Source organism: Hyperolius riggenbachi, chromosome 1 (assembly GCF_040937935.1).
Source record: "Hyperolius riggenbachi isolate aHypRig1 chromosome 1, aHypRig1.pri, whole genome shotgun sequence".
Classification (NCBI taxonomy): Eukaryota; Metazoa; Chordata; class Amphibia; order Anura; family Hyperoliidae; genus Hyperolius; species Hyperolius riggenbachi.
The window spans coordinates 446,153,082-446,174,184 of record NC_090646.1 but is presented as its reverse complement, the minus strand read 5'-3'; the positions used below and the strand labels follow the sequence as shown (position 1 = coordinate 446,174,184).

The 21,103-nt window shown below is 44.3% G+C and overlaps 1 protein-coding gene across 1 annotated transcript in view; it reads left to right on the top strand.

Annotated features, from left to right (window-relative positions):
* Positions 1-12,079, top strand: part of RNF10 (ring finger protein 10) — a 44,343-nt gene extending 32,264 nt beyond the window's left edge. The window contains exons 11-17 of the mRNA XM_068238692.1: positions 2,891-3,008; positions 4,348-4,449; positions 7,378-7,533; positions 7,897-7,982; positions 11,203-11,260; positions 11,330-11,485; positions 11,562-12,079. Of these exons, the coding sequence (XP_068094793.1) occupies positions 2,891-3,008; positions 4,348-4,449; positions 7,378-7,533; positions 7,897-7,982; positions 11,203-11,260; positions 11,330-11,485; positions 11,562-11,632 (747 nt within the window). The 3' untranslated portion in view covers positions 11,633-12,079. The remainder of the gene's footprint in view (positions 1-2,890; positions 3,009-4,347; positions 4,450-7,377; positions 7,534-7,896; positions 7,983-11,202; positions 11,261-11,329; positions 11,486-11,561) is intronic.
* The last annotated feature ends 9,024 nt before the right edge of the window (positions 12,080-21,103 follow it).

Below are 21,103 nucleotides of genomic sequence, written 5' to 3'. Positions count from 1 at the left end.
CAGTTCTCTGATCTTTTGGGTTCTGGGAAGGCCCTAGGCTTTTCATTGACTCTTTCCTTCTCTAGAAATGGCCAGTGAGATGCTTCAGCATGCACACTGTACACAGCTTGGAATTTGGCCATTTGGTACTGGGCCCATCAAAAACCTACACAAACTGCATACATTTTGCATTAAATTGTACCTGAGATGGTTAATAGTGGTGTATTTATACTTACCTGGGGTTTCCTCCAGCCCCATGTGATCTTGCTGGCTCCCTCTCTGGCCACACTGTTGTCCTGTCATCCCCGCTGGTAATCCCGGCTGCAGGAGCTTAACAAGGGCAGCGGCACCCTCATGCGCGACTGGTCAAATTTGCGGGTGGGAGAACGGAGCAGTCTGAGAGGAGACAAGGGAGCCTATGCACCTCATGGGGCTGGAGGAAGCCCCAGGTAAGTATAAATACACAACTATTACCATTTCATGTTTCCTTTAAGTTTGCATGCTGGAATTGGTAGCATCTCACTGACCAGCTCCAGTTTTGTCGGTTAAAGGGACTGAGAGCACCTCTCATGGGTTTGCCTTTAAAGGCTCATACACACATCGGACTATAGTCTTTGGAAAATGAAAGATCACAGACAAATCTTACCACCCTTCATGTAGTATGAGAGCCATACTCTACACAGTCTATTCTATGGAGCTGAACTCCCCATCAGACAGAAATCTTTGCAAGATGCTGCACACACAGATGCTGTACAGACACAAAAGATCAGTATCTGCAAAAGATCCGTTCCTGCAAATTGCATTCATAGTCTATATCTGCAGATCCTCATACACACCTTGTTTAACTGACATTCATCTGCAGATCAGACAATCATCTGCAGATCTGAAAATCTATCCTGGTATATCTGATCTGCAGATGAATGTCTGTTAAACAAGGTATATATGATGATCTGCAGATATCATAGACTATGCCTTTTGCAGGAACCGATCTTTTGCGGATACTGATCTTTTGAATGTCTACAGCCACTTTGTGTGCAGCATCTTGCAAAGATTTCTGTCTGATGGGGAGTTCAGCTCCATAGAATAGACTGTGTAGGTATGGCTCTCATACTACATGGAAGGGGGTAAAATTGGTCTGTGATCTTTCATTTTCCAAAGACTATGGCCTGATGTGTGTATGAGCCTTTAGACTCCGGCCAGTACTGCAAAGTACATAAAGAGAACCCGAGGTGGGTTCTAAGAATCCAATTAGCATACAGAGGCTGGTTCTGCATACAATGACCAGCCTCTGTTGCTATACTGTTTCCCCTCCAGCCCCCCTCTGCGCTCTGCTGTCCCCATAAACCAATTGCCATGCTGGCGACATGCAGCGTGTTGCCAGCCGGCTGTTTACATGTGAAGTGTCAGTCTGACGCTCCCCTGCCTCCTCCATAGCGCCGGTCCCCGCTTGCGTCCCTTCCCTCCAATCAGCGGGTAGGGAAGGGATGCGGGCGGGGACCGGCGCTATGGAGGAGGCGGGGGAGCGGCAGACTGACACTTCACATGTAAACAGCCGTCGCCAGCTCGGCGATTGATTTATGGGGCATAGCAGAGCGCAGGGGGGAGACTGTATAGCAACAGAGGCTGGGTATTATATGGAGACCCAGCCTCTGTATGCTAATTGGATTCTTAGAACCCACCTCGGGTTCTCTTTAAAGATGCAAATCTTTCTGTAGCATGTGCTCTCCTCTTTCATTTGATGCCTGAATCGCCATTCTACACCAAATAGTTTTCGTTTGATTTCAATTTAAAAATCGCCACTGCCATCTTGGCTATGTTATAACTTCCAGGTCACCCGTCTTCTCTGTTAGAGAAGTGCATCACTGAATGAAGCAGGAAGAGGAAGTGACACGCATGGCCATTGCAAGAGGCTCCTCCAGAGGGGTTATAGCAGGACTTTGTTGGAAGTCATCTGGCTTAAAGGCATGCCCATGAGAGGTGCTCTGAGTCCCTTTACTATGGATTCTGAGGTTAAACTATAACGCAGACCTCCAGAAGTTGCAGGTGAAGGTCTCCTGCTCTAGACTTAGGGGAGGAAGTGTTGCCATGCCTTTCACGCTTCTGTACAGACCTATGGGTGTCGTTTGTACCTGTCTTTTCAGGAGATGCAGATGGGAGGCTGGCAGCAAACTAGAAGAGTATGGCCGGTATCCATGACTGTCAGGTGAAGATCAACCACTTCACACCTGCCCATTGACTTTTTTTTTTTTTTTAAAGTGTGCACTCTCCCCCCTTGGCATGTGTGCATGTGGGTCCTGGAGCACTGCGGCAAAATAGAACGTTTCGTAAACGCCCATTTGCACTAAGTGGTTAAAATGAAGGCTTTTAGACTTAATCTAACCTATTGGGAAATTAGAATTGTAGGACTTAAAGGGACTCAGAGCTGGGGAAAAAATAGTTCTATTCATACCTGGGGCTTCCTTCAGCCCCATCTACTCAGATCGCTCCCACGCCGCCCTCCTCCGCTGTCTGAAGCTTCAGGACCCGGGTCCCATCACTTTCGTCAGTAGGATGTACGAGAAGTGCACTGTTTGCGTGCACTGCTGGAGAGATACGTAGAGGGCGCACTTCTCTGGCGTAGACTGGCCCAGACTTGCTGAAGTGACTGGACACAGCTGGGGAAGCAGAGGATGGCGGCGTTGGGGCTGGAGGAAGCCCCAGGTATGTATAAAACTTTTTTTTTTTTTCGGCTTTGGTACACTTTAAGTAAAATGTCTTATCTGAAGTTGGTAAATGAAAATGTGAGTACAGTTTGAGGCAGATTTGTTAGCAGCCTGGCTGAGTATTCTTTTGCTAGTTAAACTTACTGTTCTCATATAGCTCTGTATAAATATACATGAACAAATGTTGTATGTAATGGTCTGTTTTGCAGGAGGTGCGCAGGCGTTATCGGTATCTGTGTCATCTGCCTCTCACCTGTGAATTCAGTGTTTGTGAAATGGCACTTGGACCTCCTGCTGTATCACAGGAAACCCTGGCATACTTTGCAGGTACTTTTTTCTCCTTCTCCCTGAATTGATTGACTGCCAAATGGAATTTTTGGATTGCGTAAATGGCTCTTTTATATGGGCTACTGAAGGCGGTGAATTCGCTGCCTGTCAGCTACTCTGTTGCATCGGCCGGGCGCTTGTTAGCACTTGGTTCTGGCGGTAGACAGGCAGACGCCCTCCACTCAATGTAATCACATCTGAGGGGCCACTGCCATGCTCAGACGCATCATGTCGTGGTACTCTGCTGCTGTGTAATGCCACCGTGTCAATTGCTGATGCACACGGTATTCCAAAAGCTATAATTCGGCCACATTTTTATATGCACCTAAATGGTGCTCATAGGCGGCAGACAGGACACTGCCCCACAAACCCGCACAGTTCAGCCTCCTGTGTGAAAGGGGCCTAACATGCCAGCTTTTCAAGCATGTTTGCATGCTCAATGTGCTAATGTGTGGGGATTTCTCAACCAAAGCCTAATCTAGGGAGTACATTGGTGATTGGAGAGCACCTCCTCCCTGTTCATTATAGCTGGACCAAAAGTATACTGAGTAATGTTGTGGGTATTACTTATAAATGTAGCATCAAGCTAATTTGAAATTTGCCTCTGCCTTTTTGCTGTGCCCCTCCAGACATGACACATGATTCACCTGCCGACATGACAGTGCACTAAACGCCACACAGTGTGTTTTTATCTGCAGATGTATTCAGTTAGCTCTTGCTTCTAAGATGCTCATTCAGCTTACCACAAAGTAAATTTTAATCTCATTTTAATAGTCCAGTGTTTCTATATAGGCAGCCATATGATTATTTCTTTGAGTGGGTATTGTTGCAACAAAACAAGTTCTTTAGTAAAAGAGAAAAATTATTTTCTACGGTCATCCAACCAGTGTGGTCACATGTTGCAGTTACAGTAGCTTTTATGGGAGTAGGGGGGTGAAAATGACAGAAGATTGGAATTCTTTGGAGCCTTGATGTGAGCAGCCGTGCAGCAGCTTTGCCACATCTGATCACAAGAGGGCACTTCCACTGCTCCATTAAAATGAGTGGACTATTACCATCACTATTAATACCACAGTACTATACGGTCATACTTGCTCCAGGTCATTTGTAACAAGTGACAAGGTCTATGCTAAATCATTCTTGCCCTCTCCACACTAGCTGCAGTGCTCTATTATCTTACACCTTTATTTTACATTTTGGGAAACTGATGTAGGGACAGTAATATAAGCTTTTAATAAATCCTTTTTAACAGTAGGTAATCCAAAGTCTTTCTAGAAAGCCTATGTTTTCATTTTTTGCACATAACGTTGCAAATGTTTTGATTGTCCTTTTCTTATAGATGAGGTGGAGAAGAGAAAAAAACTACGCCAGAGAAAAGCTCGCGATGAACGTCGCAGAGAGAAAAGAATTGAGATTGAAGAAAACAAGAAGCAGGGAAAATGTAAGCAATCCCCTTGCAGATTTTGATTAGAATAACTGTACTGATATGATCTCCACACTCATTCACAAGTATTTTGCTGCTACATCCCTAAGGTCTAGCTTCCACCATAGAGCTGCGTGCAATGCAGGTGACCTAATTGGAGAGAGAGAAGTCTTTGAAACCTTTGGAAAACAATCATAATTTTATATAGCGCCAGCATCTTCCGCAGCGCTGTAGAATAGAATATAGGGTTTAACAATACAAAGCTTACAGTACAAACAGTTGATACAAGACAAGAGGCTATAACCGCTAAAACAGTGAACAAATTAATATATTTTACACAGAGGTGGAGGGTATGTACACCCATTACACAGGATTGTGAGACGAAAGGGAAGAGAGGCCTGGCCAAAAGGCCTTACAGTCTAAACGTTTAAGGTATAGGACAGTGGGTAAAGGGAAGCTGTGTATGGGGTGGTGTTAGTGGGCGGAGTCCGAGGTAGGACAGTATGCTTGCCTGAAGAGGTGAGTTTTCAGATTGCGCCTAAAAATAGTAAGGGTGAGTGGCTGATGTGTTGAGGGAGAGTGTTCCAGAGGGGAGAGGATCGAGAGAAGTCTTGTAAGCGGGAGTGGGAAGACGTGACCAGGGAAGAAGACAGAAGGCTATCATTAGCAGAGCGGAGAGTGCGTGTAGGATGTTATCTGGAAATAAGTTACAATAAGTTGATTAAGATAGGAAGGAGCTATGTTGTGGAGAGCTTTGTAGACAAGAGTAAGGATTTTAAATTGTATCCTTTGTGTAATTGGCAGCCAGTAAAGGGACTGACAGAGGGGGCATTGGGCTGGAGAAGCGTGAGGAGAGGTGGATGAGTCGTGCAGCAGAGTTCTTAAGAGTGTAGCGGGGCTAAACGGTTGTCAGGGAGACCGCAGGGTAGAGGGTTGCAATAGTCTAGTCTGGAAATGATCAGGGCATGCACCAGAACTTTGGTAGTGTCCTGTGTTAGAAAAGGGCGGATGCGGGAGATGTTTTTCAGGTGGAGGCGACAAGAGGAGAGTTTGTCAATGTGTGGTTTGGATGAGAGACTTGAGTCCAAAATTAAGCCTAGACAGCGAGCCTGGGGGACAGGCGTTACGGAACCGAAATAGAGATGTCTGGCAGGAACATTGATTTGTGAGGTGGGAAGAACACTATTTCAGTCATGTCCATATTGAGTTTTCGAAAACAGGAGGACATGAAGGAGGCGATGGCATGGAGACAGTCTGGGAGACGAGCTGTTAGGGTGTCCAAGTAAGGTGTTGAAATGTAGATCTGGGTATCATCAGCGTATAGGTGATATTGGAAACCATAGGAGCTGATGAGCTGACCGAGACCATATGTGTAGATGGAAAAAAGGAGAGGTCTGAGGACTGAGCCTTGGGGAACTCCAACAGTGAGGGGATGTGGAGAGGAGGTAGTGCCGGAGTAGGCAACTCTGAAGGTCCTATCTGAGAGGTAGGAGGAAGCCAGGAGAGAGCAGGACCCTGAATGCCCATGGATGAGAGGATTTGGAGAAGTAGGGGGTGGTCCACAGTGTCAAAAGCTGAAGAGAGGTCGAGGAGGAGGATAAGAATAGTGTAGAGGCCTTTAGATTTAGCAGTCGCCAGGTTATTGGTTACTTTAAGTAGGGCAGTTTCGGTTGAGTGGCTGGGGCGGAATCCAGATTGGAGGTTGTCAAACAGAGAATTAGCAGTGAGGTGATGGACTAAGTCAGTGTAGACGTGGCGCTCAAGTAGTTTAGTTTAGAAGAGAAGGGGAGGAGAGAAATGGGTCTGTAGTTGGGCAGGGAAGAGGGGTCAAGAGAAGGTTTTCAGTATGGGTGTTATAAGGGCTTGTTTGAAGGAGGATGGAACTATGCCTCTGGTGAGAGAAAGGTTGAAGAGGGAGGTTAAGGCAGGTGAGATGGTAGAGGATACGTGAGTAATGAGGTGAGAGGGCATGGGGTCAAGGGGGCATGTATTGGGACGTGATTTAGAGATGAGGAGACAGTAAGTTGTTAGTGGTGAGAAGGTTGTTGGGGAGGATGTAAGGTGTGGTGTATGTAGGGGAAGAGGAGGCTGCTGGTTAGTTTTTTCGGATGTTGGTGATTTTATGACTAAAGGGAGACAAAGTCCTCGGCTGAGATGCAGGGAGTGGGAGGTGGGGGCCGGAGGAGAGAGTTGAATGTAGCAGAGTGTAGTTTAGGATTGTGGGAGTGTAAGGAGATTACTGAGAAGTATGAATGTTTGGCTGCTGTGAGGGCCTGTCTGTGTGCAAAGCCTCTTTTGTAACTTTGAAAACGCTCAGGCAAGTTATTTTTACGCCAGCACCGTTCAGCTATCCGGGAGAGGCTTTTCAGTAGTTTGATCTCCTCGGTAAGCCAGGGTTGTCTAAGGGCCCGGCGTTGGTAGACTGTAGAGGGAGCCACAGAGTCAATGGCTGAGGTTAAGGTGCTGTTATAATGAACAGCTGCTAGTTGAGGGTCCATAAAAGAGGATAAGTATGTAGAGGATGCAGAGAGGTTTATAGTGTTTGGGGGTTGAGATTGCGAATGTTGCAGAACTTGTGTACAGAAGTGTGTCGTGGGGATGTGTAGGGACTGGATGGAAGGATGTTGAATTTGAGTAAGTTATGATCAGACAGTGGGAGGGAAGAGTGATTAAAAACGATAATAAAAAGTGGTTTGCTTCAATGCAGGTGGCCATCGCAATGCATGGCACAGTGTTACTATGCAATCCCCCCCCCCCCCCCCGGATTCCACAGTAAATCGCAATGCATGGATGGAGATTAGGCAGTGCAGTCTATGCACTCTCTGCAACTCTTATCAGTTTGTTGCTGACAACACGCTTGAAATTGCGCAGATGGAAGTGCTGCATAACACATTGCTGTTGAGTGTGGATGCTTAATGTTTTTGTTTTTTCTCTCTGCTTCTACAGATCCAGAAGTGCATATTGCATTGGAAAATCTGCAACAATTTCCTGCAGTCAGTTCCACTGCTGGATCAATGTCACCTGGTCCATTTTCTGTGTTGTCCACAGCAGATTCACATTGTTCACTTTCACCACTGAGCTGCAGCCCAGTTTCTCAGTCCAGTAAGTATTCTTGTATAGTAAGCTGATGGCCATGTTCACAGTGGTAAAATGGCTGTTTTGTAAAGTGGCATACCGCACAGCAATGCACCACCAGTGAGTGATGATTACAGTGCAGTGGGTGTGTTGCGGTATAGCTGGTTGCAGTATGGTTACTGCTAAATGTGCACTTTTACAGTGAAGGTAAAGCATCCTTTTCATTGATTGTATGCTTCACTATATCCAATGCAACGTGTGGCTAATGTGCAGTGCCACTGTCCCGATCTGCTGTGTTCCTGCTGTCACATGTCACAAAACTGCCACTGTGAACCTGGTCAAAGTCTGTTTTGTGACTGTGGTCTAATGCCATCATTCATAATTCTTTAGGTTCTGTATTTGGCCAAGGTGCTGAAAGCCCCACAGATTCTTTTGTAAGCCCAGAAGATGATGCTCGTTGTCCTTCCTTTGCTCAGGTGAGCTCATAACTCTTCATGCTTTTAACCACATGCTTGTTAACAGAAATACATGGGTATGGGAAGGCTTTCTAGCAATTTTGTTCAGTATGTCTGATTTTAAAAGTAAAAAAAAATATGCAGTTAGCATTTTTTGTCAAAATTGACAAAATTGTGAACTGGTCTATAATAATTTTGTTGATTGCCCAGTCAAAGTGCAGGACAGTGGACATGGTATGACTTGGGCATAAGTGGCCTACCAAGAGGAGTGAAGACCACTGTGTTAGACATAGCTGCTACAGTGATTGTCAGAGCAGAACAGGGGACAGAAGTTGGGAGACCCCAAGAATGTGGAATTTTTAATGGCAATCGTGGATGCAGCAACAGGTCATTTTTAAACAATGGTTTAATGGTTCCTCAGCCAAGCAGGGATTTTTAATGCTGTGCTATCTGAAGGTACAGAGGCCATGGCCAAGCAAATATTGGCTTTGGTATTGAGAAATGTTGAATTGTTGTACTATTTTTTTTTTTTCTCAGTCTTATTATCACGGATGAACTCCTCCCCATCCGCTGCATAGGGATGGTCACTGAGCTGCAAATAATTCCAAGTTATTGTAAATGTTATACTGTGTGCAAATGCATTCAGCTTAAAAAGAAGCAAACCAAATAAAGATGCTGTGGAGTCTTGGAACATTTTCAAGATTCCTAAACGTGCATAAAATTAATGAAATTTGCATCCACTTAACATTACTTCCAATAAAGCAGATATTCAGCCTATAATACAAAGTTACAGGATCCCTTTCTGTAAAATTAGGATAACTTACCCAGTCTTCTACAAAATTTGCAGTTTGCAATTTGCAGAGGGGGGGGGGGAAGGGTGTGTTATGCATCAGAAGTTACCGGACACAGACCCTGGGACTGATTTGCAAGAAGTCAGGGCAGGTAATTATGACTTTACAGAAGCAGATGATCCTGTAAATCTGTATTATAAGCTGTATGCCTGCTTTACCGAATCTTTTTTTTTTTTTTTAACTAGAAGATGCACTTTTGCTTCCCAAGAGATGGGACAAAAAAGTCCCTGCGTCTTATAGCCTAAATGCAGGGAATCCCTGACTAATGATCACCTGCCGACCCTCCGCATGTCAGGGACTCCCTGCACTCCAGGTGTACTGTGTGTCTGCCTCTGTCCCGCTTAGTGTCCTGTCTACCTCTGTTCTGCTTAATGCCCTCCCCACCGTGGGCACATTTGGGTTAGGTGAATGATACAAGCGGCTATCGCCGCTACTTGCAGCACAGCAAGGAGCCACAGGGGCAGGACACGGAGACAGGATGAGGAGATTAAGTGGGAACAGTTGAACTTAAAGGGAGGACACTGAACAGGACAGAGGCAGACTTAAAGGACACTGGGGGGACAGGGGGAAGAGGACACGATGACTGGAGGACACAAGGGAGGGGGGGGACACAGGACATTGGAGGACATAATAAATCGGGGGGGGAGGGGGCATCTACAAGATGCTCCTGTACTCTGGACATTTAGAAATTATTTTTTTATTTTTTATTTTTTTGCCCTCTAGATGCGTCTTATAGTTAGAAAAATATGGTAAATTGAATTCTCTCTTGGCCAGTTTGTCATTTTTAAGCACAGGTTATTCCATCCCTGAAGTTTATTAAAGCAGAGAAAAACAGAACATGGATATTTGGTTTGCAGCTGGAACAAATCTGTAATTGCTGCTGAGTTATCTGGTGCAGTTGATTTTTGTGTTTTATAAGGTTTATTTACAAATGTATCCCTGACGGTTAACAATCTGATCCTTTCCATGGTCTGTCTAATGCTGGAAATAGAGCGATAGTTCCTTATCAATTGAGCCGCTGATGGCTCGATTGATATCGGACAGGTCCGATGACCGCGCGAATTGATTCCCTGCTCGATACTTGCGGGCGGGGAATTGAGCGGAAGATAAGGAAGCGCCCGCGGGGACGAGCGGGAATCGATCTGGGAAGCCGCAGGGTCGCGGCGGGGGTCGATCCGGCGGCTAATCGAGCCGCCGGATCGCTCCGTGTATTCCCAGCATTATGTCCCTATCATAGTCTGGCACATCTGGTGAACATTGACATACCTGCATATTTTCAGCATGTGAGACACCTAGTGGTAACACATGAATATGTGGAGACAGTACAAAGTCCATACTGTTAATTGTCCCAGCTAAATGTCAAACCTTTGTTTGCACTACAAGAGTGCCAGGCACTGTACCACCCACCATGCAGTCTGAAGCACTTTTTCTGCTATTATTATTATTTATTGTATTTATAAAGCGCCAACATATTACGCAGCGCTGGACAATAAATAGGGATACATACATTGCAACAAGGGGTGACAGACAGAGAGGTAGCAAACGGTTATACAACATAGCACAAGGTTATACATACAATCAGGGTATAAAATGCGGTTTACAGAGACCCGGCAAAACAAGTACGAGTTAGTCCATGAGAAGGGTGTAATTGCCGGGGTAGTAAAATTAAGGACACACTAAAGGCTCATACACACGGGGTACGGCCGTCGCCGCAACCACGTGGCACGCGCGTGTTGCGGCGAACCGTCGCCCGTCGGAGCTGTCGCCAGGCGATTGACATGTTCATTCGCCAGCTACAGCTGTCGCCGCAACTTCGCCGGAGCTGTCGCTAGTCCCGCGTGTGTATGCGAGCTAGCGACAGGAGACCTACGCGAATGAATGGAGCATCCGGCCGGGGGACGCTCTATTCACAAACCGCTTCCGCCGCATCTCTGCCTTTCTGGCGGCACATGTGGACAGCTGTCGCCGGCAGGGAGCTATCGCTCCCTGGTCGCGTGCATGCAACGGGGGACAATTGTTCCCCGTGTGTATGTAGCTTAAGGGAAGGGGAGGCCCTGTTAAAGCTTACAATCTAAAGGGTGGGGGGACACATAAGGTAGGACTGTGGAAAGGGTGATTGACAGAGAGTTAGTGTGGTAGATGTGGGGTAGGCTATTTGCTGTTAGTAGTTAAAAGCATTGCAGTGTTCTTTGATCCATCCCATGGTAAATATTAAAGCAAACCAACTATTATGGCCCAAATTTTAACCAATCATGTTATGCTTTACCTATTTGATTATCCTTTACATGTATGTGGGTCAATCGCTGCCTGGAAGTGTCTTCAAAAATCTATCTGTGATCAGCTTAGTGTGAATCTGGTTTTTTTTACGCTGTCCCTTTTTTGTTTTGTAGATGCTGAGAGTTGGGAAAGCAAAGGCAGAATCCTGGCCTAAAGCTGCAATAAAGAAAGGTCAGTATTGCTCTGTATGCTTTTCATAGTATGCCATGGACACTTTATTGAGTTCTTATTTCTGTGCAGAACAACCAGTGGTGAGCACCGTACCTGCAGACAGTGATGGGGAGAGTGACTGCTCTGAGAGAGTCCCAGTACCAAGCTTCCAGAATTCATTTAGCGAAGCCATGGACGCAGCCTTCCTGAAGCTGGACTCCACACTTCCTACCCCTCTCCCATCACGTAAGAGGCCGCTTATTCAAGTGTGATTATTTTATTGGTTGTAGTTCAAGCCTCTAATTATTTTTTCCTTTTACAGTTGAAAAAGGAGGCAAGAGAAAAAAGAAACAAAAGCTACTGTTTAGTACCTCTATGGTTCACACAAAATAAGCAGAGCTCATCTCATCCGCTCTAATCTTCAGCTTACCATACTCCGCACTTGTCGCTTGGTATCACTATCTGCAGTATTTTTTTTTCTTGGTTTTTGCCAGTGGTTGGGCAGGCGTAGGCCTTGTCTGCTTACACTAAACTTGTTTCCAGCTTGGGGGTTCTAGGGAAGGATATGGTGCTGAATATGTATAGCTCTAGGGTAGTGTGTTTGCTGTGGAGCGATGAAGAAAAATAAGCAGTCATATGGAACTGATGGGCTTCTCTTCATTGGGGAAGGGTACATGGCATGGGGTGACTGTAGACCTGGAGGAGAGGAGGCCCACGTTCTGTAGTAAGCTTTCTTTGAAGCCAGGCATCAAGGCACTGGTTGTGGCTTTCATGTGAGAGAAGTCTATTTTTTTTCTCAAATTGTAGTTTAAACAATAAACTTCTTATTATAATTTAAAATGCTTGTTTTCGCTTTGTTTTTCTTTTCATGGAGTAACTTGTTCATGTAAGTTATGCATTAATGGACTTTATGAAGAATAGCATTTATTTTAATGTGAAAAGCAAAAACTTAATTAGTAGTTGGTATGGTCAATGAGATGAGCTCCTGCAGGGTTTTGCAATCAAATCATGCTAAGTGGCACTCAATTAGTCCATTTTCAAGTTGCATAATTTTGCATCAACTCTGGTGTTTCCTAAACTTTGCCCAGTAGTATCACTAACGTGACTGTTAAAGTAAAGCTGAGATGGTGGAGGGGGAGAGTGGTCTTTCACTTAGGGGTCCTGTCCGTGTGCATTTTTGATTTTGCACATGTGCAGTTGCAAGTCTGTGTACAAACTGCGCATGTGTATAATGCTCTCGACAATGGGAGCATGGTCTGGTAGGCATGTGGACAGGACAGCACATGCACCATAGTGTGTGACAGTCGTAGACTCTTAATGGGGCTGACAGCAACACAACAGAGAGGATCTGGAAGACACAGATGAAGCTGTAAGTCTATGGCCGCTTTAAGAATATCGAGCTAAGTAAAACACCTGTCTTCCCCTCATTTCAAGTACACTTTAAAGAACTCCAAGGCGGAAAATATTTTTTACTCAGCCCCTTGCCACAGCCCCGGTCCTCCTGGTGTCCCCACTGGCCGCCCACAATGGTGACCTGCCGGCAGGGTCAGCTCTTTGGCACCTGCGTGGGCACTTGTGCCTGCGCGTCCTAGTCATGTCGTGTGGGAACGGCTCAGAAGAGCCGATCACGCGGCCAGCAGGGACACTGAGGACCAGAGCTGTGGCAAAGGACAGACTGCTGCGAGGGGCTGGAAGAAGCCCCAGGTGAGTAAAACATATTTTTTTTGCATCAGTCCTTTAAAGCAGTAGGATTAGCCATACTATGCCAGGGAAAAAACACATATATGTAGATAAATACTTTATCTACTTACATAACATATGTATTGTACTGTCCACGTTTTGATTTCAGTGAATGTTATATAGTAAATGAAGAGAATTATGTTCCTGGTGGGAACCATGTCTTTTGCCCACAGTTGGAGGCTAAATATTGTCATTTCTTCCCTTTACTTTTTTCTTTTCTCCTCCAATCACTGAGTCACCTCAGCCTTGCTTGTAAACACAAGTGAGCAGAAGATCATGTCTCAGCTAGGCAGGGAAATAAAGGGAAGAGGAGGAATATATTATAGCTAAAAAGTACCCCCCAGCATGCAACTGAATGGCAATGGCTATTAAAGGGCCAGTGCTCCTAAGGTATGTGATGACTCCAAACCATAACAGCAGAAAAAAGGTTTTGAATGCAGGATTAGCATCTTTATCAATTAATACACTCAGACCAGTTGCTGTTGAAATTTGATTTTTATGGTGACAATCCTGTTTTAAGCTACATATGCATGCTAGATGTTTGCCAACTGAAATTGTATCATTTGTTCATGGTACTTTCTGATGACAATCTGGCATTTTTACTGGTGCCCTTGATGTCATGGACATTTCTTTAGCAATCTACCAAGTTTAATAATGGGGACAAGCAAGCACAGTTTTACAAGAACTATTCACTTGTGTTGGAGGGAACTGTGGCAAAGGGTTAATTTACCTGTTCTGACTACCTCTTACCACCGTGCTCCATTCCCTCAATACTTGGTGCACTGGAGCATTGCCACATGAAGTCGTTATGGCAAACTCTATACCTGCATTTAAAGGGGGCTTAGATGCTTTCCTTGCGTTGAAAGACATCCATGGCTACAATTACTAGGTAATGCCCAATGATGTTGATCCAGGGATTTTATCTGATTGCCATCTGGAGTCGGGAAGGAATTTTTCCCTTTAGGGGCTAATTGGACCATGCCTTGTAAGGGTTTTTTCGCCTTCCTCTGGATCAACAGGGATATGTGGGGGAGCGGGCTGGTGTTGTACTTTATACTGGTTGAACTCGATGGACGTATGTCTTTTTTCAGCCAAAATAACTAACTATGTAACTATGAAGCAGTCCTACAGGCAAGTTAACACTCTCTGGCATGACTCCCCCCCCCCCCCCCCCCCAAACGCAAGTGGGTACAGTTTTGCTTCTCTTGAAACTGCTCACTCATCCCTTTTGCAAAGATCCTGGCTGATCACTACTGGATTTATTGCTGCTAAGCAGTGTTATCCCAGCCCTATCCTCAAGGCCCACCAACCGTACATGTTTTGTAGAAATCCATAGAAGTAGTTAATTAGCTCTGGCGAGACACCAATTACCTCACCTGTGCATGTTTGTGGTTTTCTGCAAAACATATACTGTTGATGGGCCTTGAGGACAAGGTTGACAGGGTCTATAGCAACTCTGCTATAGGACATCTCCTGTATGTTCTTACTACTTCCATCTCCATAGAATGGGTTGCTTGGCAGGTAAGTAGCACATCTGTACACTGAGTAAACTGTCACCTGTGATTGTAAATAGTCAGAATGGAAGAATCCCACATCCGGGGTACACATACCAAGGTTATAAAGTAGGCCTCTTAATCCATCACCAAAAGACTGCAATAGTGATTTTTTTTTATTTAGTACTTCATAAAGGAACATAGATGCAGTACCATATAAAAAGTAATAGCAATGTATTTCGCATTTGCAGCTCTTTGGATGCCAAAGTTCCAAAAGTGCTAGGCTAATGTTAATACAGGTGGTTCCACTGCCACGATTGGGATTTCTTGCAATCACAGCTCCTGCATCATTTTTGTTATTTCCTAGATGCAAATGGCAAATCCTAATCATTCTAAAAGGTGCAGAATTGCCAGAACAAAAACCAAAACAAAACTAGTCAAAACCGTATCACCCTAGATGTCATTGTATACATAAAAAAGAGGCAAACTAATTTGAAGACTGGCCCTATAATGTAGCATTAAATCAAACACATGTTAAACCAGAGTTCCCCCAACCCTATCCTCAAGGCCCACCAACAGTACATGTTTTGCAGAAAACCACAAACATGCACAGGTGAGGTGATTAGTGTTGCAGCAGAGCTGATTACCTGTGCGGATTTATACAAAACAGGCAGTGTTGGGCCTTGAGGACAGGGTTGGGGAACACTGGTAAAACGCAAATGATCAATATGGGTTCTAGAAAATTGGCTTTTTTTTTTTTTTTTAGGTTGATCAAATCCACTCCTTTTTAAAGTGTGAGGTGCAGACACAAGAGTACCAGGTAGTGCATCATTGTTAAGGTAAACTCGAGGTGGATATGGAGGTTGCCATTTGTTTCCTTCTAAACAATACCAGTTGCCTGGCAGGCCTCCTGATCTTTTTGGCTGCAGTAGTATATGAAGTACATCAGAAACAAGCATGCAGCTAATCTTGTCCTTTCTGACAATATTGTCAAACACTTGATCTGCATATCTTTGTTTAGGGTCTATGGATGAAAGTTTTAGAAGCAGAGGATCAGCAGGACAGTCGGGCAACTGGTATTTCTTAAAAGGAAAGCCTCCATACAGCTTTCACCTCTGGTTCACTTTAAGGGTCCTTTCACACATCAGTTGTCGCAATGGCTAATATGATCGCAATGCAATGATTCCTATGGGGCTAAATATTTGAATTCAGTGAGTTCTAAATTAGAGGTAGCACATGCATTTACAGTGGCACTGAGGCATAACTGTGCAATGTTACTGCACAATGCAGCTTTTTGCTTTGTTGTTCCTGCGCAGTCTTGGTTGTAGCCATTCCACCCTATAGCTCTTCAGAACTCCTCGGGCAATCAATGGACATGCGCAGTATGGATTCCCACAATCTCTGCATGATTCGAAGACAGGTTGTTCCAAAGATTGCCTGAGCAGTAGAAGAACTACTCAAATACAGTATCTACACTTGGGAAAGGCACTGGAACGATGGGCCGGATGGAGCAATGTGAAGAGGCTCTGGAGCCTTCCCTGTTAGGTAAGTATCAAACTAGAAGCAAGTCTCCTCCTTTTAGGCCTTCCTGTCCTCAGGAGTCCCCCAAAATTAATGAATTTGCTCTCATGGCAGTAAAAGCTTTAGCTAGCACTAGGCGAGATAATAAAGGTGTCCGGCACCCTCCGATTGCCTGGGATCCCCCTGTTTATACATTACCCAGCCTGGATCCAGCGATTGCACAGCTCCGGTCTCTCTATGGGGAGGATCGGGTTTGCTCATGTCATGTGCGATCCTCCCCATGGTGAAGACTGGAGCTTGTGTGGTGAGGCTGCACCGATTGCTGGATCCAGGCTGGGTAATGTACAGTATAAACTAGCTGGATTAGGGGATCGGGGGTGCCGGACACCTTTATCAGCTAGCCTAGTGCTACCTAAAGCTTTTACTGCCATGAGAGCAAATTAATTAGTCTTGGGGGCAAAAACTTACAAAACCTCCTGAGCAGCGTAATGCTCAGGTTGAGTACTTTTAAGCTATACATGCTATTTTACCCCCACAGTGCTACATATTGTAAGGTACATGCTGGCTGCACATAATACATGGTTAATTTCACATGGAGCAGGTTTTTACAGCCTCGGCAATTACTGAGCACGCAGCAAGTGTTCTGTTCTATGCTTCTTTCAGGCGGGACATTTCTTGTAAGGAACAATTGGGCTGCTACTCAAGAAACAATCCTAAGGGCTTGTTCACACTACAAGAGCTTTTCTAAGTGCTTTCTGATTTTAAAAGCTCTTGCTAATGTTATCCCATGTGAGTGTTCTCACTTGAGCAATGTGATTTTGTAAAAATCCCCCATAGCATTGCCATTAGCAAGCGTTTTTAAAATCTATAGCTTTTGTAGTGTGAATCAGCCTTTAGGCCTGGAACTCACTAGGAGTGCTTTTCTGAATGCTTTATTTAAAAAGCTCTTGCTAATGTAATGCTATGGGTGTCATCCCACTTGAGTGATGTGATTTTATAAAAAAAAAATCCCCCATAGCATTGCATTAGCAAGAGCTTTTTCAAATCACTAACACTTACAAAAAAGGCTACTGGTGAGTTTGAGCCCTTATGGTGTGTACACACTTGGAAGATAAATGAAAGATCACGGACCAATTTTACCCACTTCCATGTAGTATGAGAGCATACACACACTATTCTATTGAGCTGAACTCCCCATCAGATACAAATCTTTGCAAGATGCTGCACACATTCAAAAGAGAATTATCTACAAAAAAAATCAGTTTCTGCAAAAAGGGCTTGATTCACAAGAGTGCTAACTGTTAGCACGGCCGTTTTCGTGCGAATTTTTGCATTGCGCGCGATCATGAATTTTTTCGAGCGAAACAATGTTTTTGCGCGCAAATGCAAATTTTTGTGCAAAAATGATATAGATTACGTGCAAAAACGTTATCGTTTCGCGTGAAAATTTGCAATTGCGCGCAATGCGAAAATTTGCGCAAAAACGGCCGTGCTAACAGCTAGCACTCTTTTGTGAATCAAGCCCATAGTCTATATCTGCAGATCTCATACACACCTTCTTTAACAGACATTCATCTGCAGATCAGATCCACCAGGATGGATCTGCAGATGATTGTCAGATATGCAGATGAATGTCTGTTAAGGTGTGTATGAGATCTGCAGATATCAGACTATAAATGCATTTTGCAGGCACAGATCTTTTGAATGTGGGCACATCATCTTGCAAAGATTATCTGATGGAGGGAGTTCAACTTAATAGAATAGACTGTGTAGAGCAGGGGTTCCCAATAGGTCAATTGCGACCGCCTGATGAGTAGATCCTGGCCGCGGCTGTCAGATTTTGCTGCCGCTTGCATCAGGGAGAAGAGGGGAGAGGCGTGGCTAAAGGGGAAGTGCAGCTAGAGGGTAGAGGAGCCAATGAGAAGACAGGTCTCCTCCCCTCCAGGCTGCTTGTCTCTTCCCCTCCAGACTGCCTGCGTGCGCAGTGTCTTCTCCCCCTGGCTGCATGACATGTGAGGTAGTGTAATGTGGGCAAATAGCTTCAGGAGGATTCTGAAGCTATTTTCTATGCTTGTATGAAGGGGGAGAAGGATTGTGGACTGCCTAACTGCCGGGATAGGAAAGGGGATTTGTTATACTGTGTAGGCTTTTGTAACGTATTCACTAGGCTTGAGGGGGGGGGGGAGGAAGTTCGCTGCGGCCCATGTGGCCATGATTGACCCTGCGGTCAGCCTGAATACCGACCGGCGAGAGTGGGACAGCGGCAGGGAGTGGAGTGTGGGACAGTTGGCTGCAAGGGGCTGGAGAAAGCCCCAGGTGAGTAAAGCTTTTTTTTATTTTCCCTGATAACTCCTTTAAGGGGGGTTAGGCAGTCGGTCCTGAAAGGGTTAATAGAAGCGCAAATGCTGTAGGAGTAGCCCATTTATCCTAGCCTCACAGGGTTGTTTTTATAACCTTTTTGGACTAGTCAGACTACATTTCTGTATTTGACTTTAGTCAGACCACACCACCTGAGTATAAATCCATATTGTTTACCTGTTTTGAATATTTTTTTGCAAAAAGGCATATTTGTATTGAGTAGAAAGGTGTATCCTGGATCTGTCCCACAAGAGCACGTTCATGCCTCGAGAGGACATTAGGATATGTGTTTCTGGTCTTGTGATAGGTTGATGCAATGAAATAATATGAAAACTGCCATATTTATTTCCTTTTTAACAGTACCAGTTGCCTACCATTTATGCTGATCTTTCTGGTCAGTAGGGTCTAAATCGCACGTCTGAAACAAGCATGTAGCTAATCTTGTCAGATTTGTAAGTCATCTGATCTGCATGCTTGGTCAGGGTCTATGGCTTAAACTATTAGAGGATAAGCAAGAAAGCCAGGCAATGTGCGTTATTTAAAAGAAAATAAATGTCAGCTGCACTTGGCTGGAGAAAGAGCGAGTTCAGTTTAGATGAGGTCATGAAATGGTTATATTGAGAGAAATAACTTACATATCTGACTTAAAGGATACCACAACTGAAATGTGACATAATGAGATAGACATGTGTATGTACAGTGCCTAGCACACAGATAACTATGCTGTGTTCTTTTTTTCTTTCTCTGCCTGAAAGCGTTAAATATCAGGTATGTAAGTGGCTGACTCAGTCCTGACTCAGACAGGAAGTGACTACAGTGTGACCCTCACTGATAAGAAATTCCAACTATAAAACACTTTCCTAGCAGAAAATAGCTTCTGAGAGCAAGAAAGAGGTCAAAAAGGGGAATTTCTCATCAGTGAGGGTCACACTGTAGTCACTTCCTGTCTGAGTCAGGACTGAGTCAGCCACTTACATACCTGATATTTAACTCTTTCAGGCAGAGAAAAAAAAAGAACACAGCATAGTTATCTGTGTGCTAGGCACTGTACATACACATGTCTATCTCATTATGTCACATTTCAGTTGGGGTATCCTTTAAAGTTAACCTCCAGCCTAAAAACTCAGCAGCACTGAAAAGGCCTGGTGTTTCTTTAACAGTTTCACAGCATCAGAACTTTGTTTTTCTTATACAAGCCTCATTTTTAGCTGCACAGAAGAAAACTGCCCGGGCAGTTTTCCCCTTATGCTGTGATGTTCTCGGTCTGCTGTTTTGGTGCAAAATTTTAATTTTTTTTTTACTTTTTTTGAATTTAACATTTGAAGCCTAGTGTGTGCAGCTGGGAAGGGTTATCATGACACAGGACAGTTTGAACTGTCACCTCCTTTCAACCAAAAAGATGGCTGCCCCATGAATCACAAACATTTGCCTGTTCTTTTAAAACAGGGTTGATAGGTAATCTCTTATCTATTCTAATTAACATAACTAATGTAACTTAATAACAGTATGTTTGTTTAGGCTGAAGTTCCCCTTTAAGCAAAGAATTGGACTGGGAAACTATCCATACTATTCCAGGAAGAGGCTGCTTGCCTATTGTACTGGCTGAACTCCAGCATAGGTTATGGATTCCTTAAACCAAACACACAATATAGAGTAGACTTGATATAAATCTTAAGTACATTCTTGGTTCATAATTGATGAAAACATTTCCGCATTGATTGAGTGCTGGAGGGAAGGGTGTACTGTAGGTTGCAGTGATGTGTGAATTACATTCACATTACCTTGTACTGGACTGTGCAAAGCTAGCCGTGGCAAGACTGATATTAGGTAAGATTTCTGTTGAAAAATTTGTCAAGTATCTAGAAGTGATCAATAAGATGCTAATTTTTCTTGATACAAATATTCCTGCAATTTTTATGCAGGTTGAAATGGGATTATTCAAAATCAGCAATATTTTATTTTCATTAGTCCCATTTTGATCTGCATACAAATTTTAGCAAGATTTACATGAATGAAAAAATGGCAATTCACAGATTATCATTGTTAATGGTGCAAAGTAGTGTTCAATCACTTGTACTAGGTTTTAAAGGGACTCAGGAGTGCCCGAATTTAAAAGAATACACTTACCTGGGGCTTCTTCCAGCTCACTGTAGGCGGTGATGTTCCGTGGCGTCGTCCTGGCTCATCTCCTTCAGACTCTGCCGCCCCCCCTTCCTGTTATCTACGACACATGGGCCTGGTCTTCCTGGTTAGTGACGCATTGTGCAGACCTGTCACGCCGGCCACTGATGACGCATTGCGTCACTAACCAGGAAGATCCGGGTGTCGCCGATAACAGGGTACTGGCGGAGGCTGAAGAAGATGAGCCAGGAGGATGCCGCGGGACCTCTGGAAGAAGCCTTTGCAACTGTTCAGGAAATGCTATTGAAAGCAAAACCTTGAGAATCCCCCATGAGGAGATGGACTGGCCTAAAACCTGTCGGTTCTCTCAGATTTTAACTGCCTACTTTTTTCATGATAGTGGCCCTTTAAAGAGACACTGAAGCGAAAAAAAAAATATGATATAATGAATTGGTTGTGTACTATGAATAATTACTAGAAGATTAGCAGCAAAGAAAATATTCTCATATTTTTATTTTCAGGTATATAGTGTTTTTTCTAACATTGCATCACTCTATAATATGTGCAGATTACACAACACTCAGCATTCAAAATGAGTCTTTCAGAGCAGTCTGTGAAGTAATGAACTCTC